General features: G+C 42.8%; 1 protein-coding gene across 1 annotated transcript; it reads right to left on the reverse strand.

Annotated features, from left to right (window-relative positions):
• Positions 1 to 429: 429 nt before the first annotated feature.
• LOC117057579 (vomeronasal type-2 receptor 26-like) lies at positions 430 to 7,896 on the reverse strand. Its single transcript, XM_033168422.1, has 6 exons — positions 7,721 to 7,896; positions 6,969 to 7,260; positions 3,073 to 3,933; positions 2,503 to 2,730; positions 2,236 to 2,362; positions 430 to 1,340 (listed from the first exon to the last, which is right to left on the reverse strand). The coding sequence occupies exons 1-6, from the start codon at positions 7,894 to 7,896 to the stop codon at positions 430 to 432; spliced, it is 2,595 nt and encodes an 864-aa protein (XP_033024313.1).
• Between the last annotated feature and the right edge of the window lie 1,871 nt (positions 7,897 to 9,767).

Below are 9,767 nucleotides of genomic sequence, written 5' to 3' on the forward strand. Positions count from 1 at the left end.
GATTGAGTCCTTTCAGTGCATCTGGTTCTTTGTAAGTGTTACATTTGTCCCAATTGAAATTTGTTTTCTAAGTATGGACCCAGTTCTCCAATCTATGAAGGCCATCTTGAATCCTAATTAACTACCCCTCTGTTTGGTGTCATTTGCAAATCTGATGAACATCGCTTGAATTCCCTCACCGAAGTCATTTACAAAAACGTTGAACATCAATGGAGACAGAACGGAACCCTGTGGCACCCCACTTGTCACTTCCTGTTATGGAAAGTTCCATACTTCCAGTATTCAATAGCAATCACATGAGAATAATATTATACTGTAATATTATGAAAGGAAATTTAATTTGTGGGTTTCCTATGGCACATTTGATTCAGTCTTCACCTTAAAATTTGCAACTATGTGGAGAAAATCAAAACAAAACAAAATGGACAATTACATTCTTTGAGGTTTTCTTCTGATCAGCTGTTCCTTGTTGTTCAGCTCAGGTTTCAAGACAATTATGTAACATTTTGGGGAAAAGATGCAACCTAGCAGTCCAGCACTGGAAGTTAAAATAGAGAAGATCTCCACTGCAACCATGTATTTTCCCTTTGTGCTCAGATAGGAAGGAATAAATGATAACCAAACACTGCAAAAGACAAACATGCTGAAAGTGATGAACTTGGCTTCATTGAAACTGCCAGGTAACTTTCTGGCAAGAAAAGCCACAGTGAAACTGACCAATGCCAGGAATCCCATGTAGCCAAGTACACAGTAGAACATAATCACAGATCCCTCATTGCATTCTAATACAATTTCTGAAGTGAAGGAGTGCATGTCAACATCTGGGAATGGGGAAGAGGTTGCAAGCCAAACAGTACAAATAAGTACTTGGAGGAGGGAGCAAGAAAGAACAATGCAGATGGCCAGACTCTTCCCCACCCATTTCCTCATTTTGGATCCAGGTTTGGTGGCCATGAAAGCCAGAACTACTGTGATGGTTTTTGCCAGCACACAAGCAACAGCCAATGAGAAGATGATGCCAAAAGCACTTTGTCGGAAGAGACACATCACCATATGGGGTTCTCCAATAAACAGAAATGCACAAAGGAAGCAAAGCAGGAGTGAGATGAGGAGAGTATAGGTGAGATCCCGGTTGTTGGCTTTGACAATGGGAGTATTGTGGTGTTTTATAAACGTTGCAAGCACTAGAGTTGTGATCATAGAAGATGAAAGAGCTAAAGAGGCTAAACAGAGGCCCAAAGGTTCTTCATAAGACAAGAAGCTGACATCCTTCGGAATACATCGGTCTTGTCTTTCGTTTGGATATTTTTCATCTGTGCATTTATGACAATCACTTGCATCTGAAAAAAGGATGGAATATTGTGTAGCTAGAAATTACAGCATCATGCAATAAACATATTGCTGTAATCTTTTAATGCCTTTGTAAATCAGACATTTGAGTGTTGTAATGAGCTTAGCCTTGAATTTTGTTGCTGGTTTGGAGGGGCATTAAAAGCAAAGGTACTTGTCCTCTGAGTCCTAAGCTGAAGAGACTCACAGCACTGACTGCATCAAGAGATCTCATTTCTCCATGGCCACAGCTTTGGATGTAGCACAAATCCAGCATGCCTCTGTCTCTCAGCTTCTCAGACTTCTGCCTGCTTCCAGCTCAACTTTCACACACCACATTGGCTATGGTTCTCTATCTACCTGCCAGGTGAGGTGTGGGAAGGCCTATCCATTTGCCCAGAAGGAACCATCACTTAGTTGCAGCTCTTGTTATCAAGATCATTATTTTAGGATGGGGGTCATAGTGCCCAGCCACAGATATTGCCTAGTCAAAGAGATGCTTAAGTAACACACTAAGGACTTTATCTTACAACTGCCCAGTTAGCAATGGAATCTTTCAATGCACCATCACCTCCAAACGCACAACAATATTCAAGGCTAAGCTCAAGTATATTACAATGCTTAAATGTCCAATTTAAAAAGGCATTAAGACATTACAACCATATGTATTTGAATGTTTCATTAGAAATTATCCACTGGTTTACAAAAGAAAGCCAGGACAATCTATTTAAGGAAATTAAGCTCAACTCTGTTGAGAGAGAGAAATGTCTGGTTTTGAAAGGCATGAAAAAGTGTTTCTTCAGCTGATATTCTGCTGCTGAAAAAGAAACCCAAGTCTCAACGTCTAATTATTAAAAGGAAGGTGAGCTACATCTGTCTGGTAATGCTGTATATAACATTTTTCACCTTTCTGGTCTGAAATCTTTCCTTCTGGACATGGAATGCAATCATAGCAGCAAAATGCCTTGCCCTCCTTCACTTTCTTGCAAGAACCAGGGTAACAACTCTCACTGCACACCGATAGAGGCTGTGCCTAAAGTGTAAATGAAAGGGGTTAATGATAATCTTGATGATAAGGAGCTTGGAACCCTTAAAATCCAGAGGAATTACACAACAATAACAAAATCCAGCATTTAATAGGGGAGGCAGAGTATTATTCAAAACTGTCTCTACCTGGTTAAATCCCCTGTGCCATCTTATAGCATCCTCATTGATTTTGAACACTTTGTCTGGAGGAGCTTGGGGATCCAGCCTCCCAACTTTCACTCTATGAAAGGATTGGTTTGTGGGGAAAATCCAATTCATGATATCAAAACCAGCTGCTAACTCCCCATTCTGGTCAAAGGAAACTTTTTCTCCTACACTGTTGTTAAATGAGACACCTTTCACAAACCGATGGAGCTGAATTGAAAGGGAAAGAGAAGGAATTAGAAAATTCTGCAACTTGAGCTTGTATGCAAGAAGATAAACATGAAATAGATTCCATTTTTTTGCAAGATTTCCCAAATAGAACATATTTTGAATGCTATTTTCATTAAAAAGCACATTTTGGGGCTCACATTCCCCCCTAATATATGTTACTTTTTTGTTCACATTATTCAATTGGAGAACAACATTGTAAAATTAGAAGAATTTCAGATTTCAGAGGAAAGCTGCATTTAAATTTCTGTATTAGTTTGGGAAATGTAGATTTGTATGCATTAAAATATACATGAATTTTCCTCCATCTCTAATATTCATTACCTGCCAATGGTATTGGCCCTGACAGTTCTGCATGCCTCTGTTTTGCATTGCACTGTGCTCGAGACTAGATGTAGACATAGCATGTAAAGCATGGGCCATAACATACACAGCATTGTAGATACTGTGGCTGTGGGAGGTCATGCTCATTTCAAAAAAAGATGCAGGAAGACTCTCCAGCTTTTCCTCCCCATTGCAAACATCCCCATCCACTTGGACTGCATCAGTATTTGGGAATACACAGCCAAAGGCCTGTTGCCAGAAGTCCTTGATAAAACCATCTCCTGTGGTGCTGGATGGGTTTCTGCTTCTAACAAATTCTTGAAATCCTGGTAGATGTTTGGAGTGAATTGTAAATGAGAGAGATCCATGGAGTATTTCTGTATCCCAAGTCCTCTGATAGACCATTGAAGTGAACTCCCCCTGGGCTGGTATTATCCACACTATACCTTTTGACTTCTTCGTTATATGTTCTTGTCCAGACAGATAGGGAAACCATCTCAAGAAAACAAGCACATAGGATTCTCCATATACCACCACTACATGGGCTTTACTGTCTATGATTTTGTCATGTATTTTACCCCCCTTGTTAAACATGTCATTAATATCATTGACAACGGTAAATGTCTGGCTTCTTTCTATGAAGGCAAAGCAGATACCACTCTGAGAAAAAGGCGGGACCACATTTTGCACAAATCTTTCTCCATTGTCATTATCCATAGTTAGGAGTCCAATCCATGTCCACCTGAAATGCAGAAGCAAAGAAAGAATCCCTGCAAACTGACTGTCTTCTCTGGGCAATATCTGGTAGAATGGGATGCCTGGTGTTTTGTCATTCATCACTGGCGCAGGGCCATAGATGACCTAAAAAAAAAAGAGTGGAGATGAAAGAATGTGATTCTATTGTTATGAGTTTGGGGGAGGAAGTACGCTGTATGCCTACATACATAAGACCCTTAGAAGGTTCTTAACCATGAGGTTCAAATCAAATAACTAAAATTGCAAACCAATATTGCCCTCACTGAACGGCAGCAACACCAATCAGTATAGTGTAGAGTTATGGACAGCATGGGTATCAATAAATCTATGCTGATGAGCAGCCACCTGGTTCAATATTGTATGCACTGACTGGCAGCGCGACTTATTATCAATAATGACTACACCAACAAGTAACTGCCCTTATCATAAAAAATGTCTACACTGACAAGCAGCCACCTGGCTCAATATTTTCTACAGTGACAGGATTGACTACACCAGGGTTGGTCAACCTTTTTATACCTACCGCCCACTAATGCATCTTTCTTGATGGTAAAATTTCCTTACGACCCACCAGTGCTCGATGGAAGGAGGATTCAGCTTGTGCTGTAGAACCCCCTACTGCCCACCTAGAATCCTGAAATTCCCACTAGTGGGCGGTAGGGACCAGGTTGACAACCCCTGGACTACACAAACCGGCAGCTGTGTGGTTTAGTATTGCATATACAGGCCTGCCACCACGTGCACTGTTTAAACCAGTCAGACGAAGATGCTAAGAGAAAACCAAAACCCACCCTGAGGATGCTAACCGGCAACAGAAGGAAACACTGTTGACTTCCAACTGATTAAATGGTTCAATGTGGAGAACAAACTTAAATTAAGGAGAGTGGGACCCAGACACACTCCAAACTGCCGGGAAGGCTGCTTCTCCACAGCAAACCCACAAAAGCTCAAGGCAAAGAGAAGGGGTAATGGTCAGCCTGCCCTCACACCCCAAGCTGCAGAATAGAAGGCACACAGCTAGCCAAAGTCAAATGACAAGAATTGCAACAATACAAAAGCAAGCACATTCACACCCAATCTCCAAAAAACGAAATGACTTAAATAATGAGGCAAACAAACACACACAGCACACGAAGACTTTGAAAAAGAAAAGTGGGGTGTGGGGATTCCAAAACAATCTCGCCCAATCCTTTAAAGAAGCGTGTGTGCGCCTGATGGCGAAGCTCCTTTCAGCAGCAGAGAAAGGCGCTGCCTGATCCTCTAGGGCAGGCATGTCCAACAGGTAGATCGTGATCTACCGGTAGATCACTGGACGTCTGTGGTAGATCACCGGTAGATCAGTGGCTCCCCCCAAAGAAGCTAAAAAACTTTGGCTCTCCTAAAAAAGCACAACACCTTTGCCCTGCACCCCTAAAATGACCTGAACCACCAAAAATAGGGCTTTCCTCCCTAAAAAAAGCTCAGTGTCACTTTCCTCTTCCCTAAAGAAGCTCAACAACGTTTACGTGAACCCCCCAAAACAGGGCTTTCCTTCCTAAAAAAAAAAAGCTCAACAAAAAGGGGGTAGATCACTGCCAGTTTTTAACTCTGTGAGTAGATCGCAGTCTCTTGGAAGTTGGCCACCCCTGCTCTAGGGCTTTGCAGAGCACTCGATGCAGACATCTGGCCCGCGCAGGCAAGGGGAAGCCACCTTGTCGCAGTTAACCCTTTCTGTGTAGAAAGCTTTGCTGGGGAAGACAGCAATGATGAAACAAAAAAACAAAGACTGCAAGAGCAGGAAACGACGATGAAAAGAACAGTCGAGATCTGACGAAGGAGATGAATGGAAGCTGCCTTCCCAGCCATGCTGCAGTTTAAAAGGCACGTGGCCATGATGACCCCCCCTCCCGCTAACCCAATTTGTCAGCGGGGAGCGTGACGCGGCTGGGTATCCTATTGACGTGAGCAGCATCCTTCCGCCCACTGCTGGGTCACTGCGAAGTCCTCCTAGAACCCCTCCCACAATGCAGCCCGCCTCCCGGAAAAGGGGAGCTGTCCTGCTAGAACCAGCAAGTGTTGAAAGGATTCAAGTTTTTATATAGCCACAATGGATGTGGCCCTGCATCAGATGACAAATGGGCGGGGTCCCTTCCCTCAACTCATTGGTAGTTAGTTAGAAATGAGCAAAGACAAAGCTGAGTTGTGTGTGTGTAAATTGGAATTAGCAAGCTGGGAAGCCAGAAAGAGATAGCCATGCTTGATTTCTTTTTGAATCTGGGGTTGTGGCTATAGGAGAAGTAAGACCCCTTTGGGGTGTTTATGAATCCAAGACTGAAGCTATGGGAGAAGCAAGAGTGTGAACCTTATAGGCTCAGGTTGTATATATGCATAAGGAAACCATATATCATAAAGACTACGCAGTCTCCACTGTACCCCATTTCAAGGGAAACACAAACCCTGGGTAAGTGCCTGGAACCCCTGGATTCTCAAATTACTCAGAGATTGGGGTGGCAGGCAACAGTATTTTATGAAGTCCTACTCAGAGTAGACCCACTGAAATTAATAAATCTCAGTTATGCATGTGCAATAACGTCAATGGTTTAATATAAGTAGGACCAGTGTTGAATACCACCTATAGACAGAAAGTTCGAAGAAAAAATACACCCACATTTTGTCAATAATATTTTCAGTAAACTTGTAATGTTAGTGGCTTTTCCTTTCAGCAGAGGTTCCTATGGCTGAGCCAGTCAACTTCTCAGTGGCATAAATAACAACTAGGGATTTTTTCTTTTAGTAATTTAAGAACATGCACAGAGATTTCACAACTTAGATCTGACATTTCTAGGAAGGGTTAGGGTTATGGATTTATATTATTCACTGTTTATGCTAAAAAAATAAAAAAGGAAATGTGACAAAGTACTAAAACTGCATTTTACACATAGAACCAGTGCTTTTTTTGTGGGGGGGGGGCACACTCAATGGTACGTAGGTGAACCATTTTTCTCTCCAAATGTTAAAAGTGTGGCATTTCCTGTAACAATCTCATGGTGAGTGCTGGCACCTTTTCCCCCTTAAAAACAAAACAAAACAGCTCTGTATAACACACACACACACACAGAGAGAGAGAGAGAGAGAGAGAGAGAGAGAGAGACCCAGCATACCTGTGGAATCTTGTAAATATCCACAAGTGTTGCTACTTGAAGTGAAGTTGGTGGGTCCAGTCCCCCAATGACCCCAATCAGGTTAGTTTGGACATCACAGTTGTAATTTGGAACAAAAACTCCCAGGGTGTATATTAGTAGTGTTGTAGCATGGTAGGTCCACTTGTCATTGAAATAGCTGTCATAGATGTGGAAGCCCAAGGTGACATTGTGTAAGAGCTGAGGGTTTTCATTGATCTCTTTTACTGCAAATGCCAAGGCCAGGATGTGCTGATAATTCTTAGGTACTGCGCTAGAAGGTAAGTTGTGTTCTGAATCATAAGGAACCATCACATGTTGCAAAAAGTATTGCAAATGTTATAAAAAATAATATATTCTGTATATAGTCTAATTATTAATTTTTATTCATATTTATATAGAAACTTTCTTAAGGTAACATTACCTTTAGGTGGTCCATACAAATTTTGAACCAACAACAACCAAACATCGCCATTGTTCATCAGAACATATACTTTCTTATTCTTTATAAGTAGCAATTCAGAGCAGGGTGTTCCAAAATAAACAGTATAATGTGAGATCTTCAGGATATGATATTTCATACAAACATCAGAACACATCTCTCTCTTTTTTTAAAAAACAACAACAGTTGTTTCTTTGGATAGTTTGTTACCTTTCAAAACAAATAATTTATGGAATGAAAATTAAGACTGATAATGAACAATAGTTTTAAAATATTATAGTTAAGCCCTTACGCAAGCTCTTCAGGCAAAGGTGATGGGGGGTTTTCAATGAAGCTGATTGCACTGGAGATGATGAAAGTGTGGGAAGCAATAGCTCCAATGATTAGGTCTCCTGACTGGTGGTACTCATGAAGCGGAGGGTGTGGATCATCAACCATGCACTTAATGATGTGCGCTTTGCTTACCATGCGAGGAAGCAGTACCAGAAGCAAGAGGAACAATAACAGCATTGTGGGCAGAATTGTTTTCTCTAGATACAGATTTCTTATTTTTATCTCTTAAACCTCATGACTAAAATATATAGGGTCAGAAATCAGACTGACACATTATTGTCTAACAGTCTTAAATCCAAACCTCAGTCCTAGATTCCTGGGGGGTATATTTATACAATTATTCAAAAACTGTGCCATTAGCTTTGCTGGAGGCCACAGTAAACTGCACTGTGGTCTTGGAAAGTAGCTCAGTTAATTAGAGTCCTTGGATAATTAAAGAGGGGAGTAGTCACCAATTCAACAAGAAGCATTCCATGTGGAATTGCTGACTGAAGATGTGTTTTTCATGTCTGAAATTAACTTTTTCTTTCTTTCAATCCGTTAAGGATCTCAAGGAGCACCTGAATTGGCTGTGACAAACAAGAAATTTGTCCAGAGCAAGGGGAAAGGGATGTGTTTGATCACAGGAATGTCTTGCTGCAGAACAGGGGTACCCAAAGTGAACCCTCCAGACACCATCATAACTGACCACAGACCAGGCAGACAGAGGTTGATGGGATTTTGAGTCCAAAAACCTACTGAGTACAAGACGTTGTCTATGCCTGCTTCGGGACACAATCAGTGGCTTGAAGTTGGTGCCCATTGGAACTAGTATGGCAGAGAGGCAAACCATAGGTGTAAATAGAACTAATGAAAAGCAGAGCCAAACTTAGTGGTCAGCACAATCAATTCTATTTGAATACAGAATCTGGCGGGGGAGCAACACTAAAGGCAAGAGCTGTATACATACAGATAAATGACATCATATGAACTGCAAATCTGCCAACATAACATTTTCCTCTTTTGTGTTGCCCAGGCAAGTGCATTATGTGATCTATGACAGCAACAAATAACACGACTGTACAGCGGTGATGTGATAAAAGCAGGCCAAATCTTTATTGACAGCAGCAGGCAGGGTGAGGGTTGGCATGGCCTTGGGTCCCAGAATCAGTTCATCATTCCACAATAATAATAAAAAATAATAATTTATTATTTATACCCCGCCCATCGGCGGCTTCCAACAGTACATTAAAATGCAATAATCTATTAAATTATAAAGCTTCCCTTAACAGGGCTGCCTTCAGATGTCTTCTAAAAGACTGGTAGTTGTTTTTCTCTTTGACATCTGGTGGGAGGGCATTCCACAGGGTGGATGCCACTACCGAGAATCCCCTCTGCCTGGTTCCCTGTACAGGGGCGTAGAAGGGAGGGGCGGGGGCGGGCCGCCCCAAGTAGTGCCCTGGGGGGTGACACTCGCGGCGGGGCCCCGTCCCCCGCAATCGGCGCCTACTGCCAGCGGGGGGAAAGCTGCTGAAAGGGTGCTTTCCCCCTTTCAGCGGTTTCCCCCCCCCCCCCGCTGGTTGGGCTCCCTGAGCAGAGCCAGGGAATGGAGAGGGGTGGGCCAGCGAGGAGGGGTGACACAAGCGTAACGCCCCTCCTCGCTGGCCCGGGTGGTGGCGTCGCTCCATGCGCATGCACCATGACGTCATGCTCACGGAGCAACGCCCCGCCCCCCAGGGGTGCCACTTGGGCTGCCGCCCCCAGCAGCCAAGCGGCTCGCGACGCCCCTGTTCCTGTAACTTGGCTTCTCATAGTGAGGGAATCACCAGAAGGCCCTCGGCACTGGACCTCAGTGTCCAGGCAGAACAATGGGTGTGGAGACGTTCCTTCAGGTATACTGGACTGAGGCCGTTTATGGCTTTAAAGGTCAGCACCAACACTTTGAATTGTGCTCGGATGGTGATAGTTATCTTAGAAGGAAACTCTGAGAGGATTTCTCATATACAATAGAATTCACTTTTTGAATA

The sequence above is a fragment of the Lacerta agilis genome, chromosome 14 (genome assembly GCF_009819535.1).
Source record: "Lacerta agilis isolate rLacAgi1 chromosome 14, rLacAgi1.pri, whole genome shotgun sequence".
In the NCBI taxonomy this organism is placed as follows: domain Eukaryota; kingdom Metazoa; phylum Chordata; class Lepidosauria; order Squamata; family Lacertidae; genus Lacerta; species Lacerta agilis.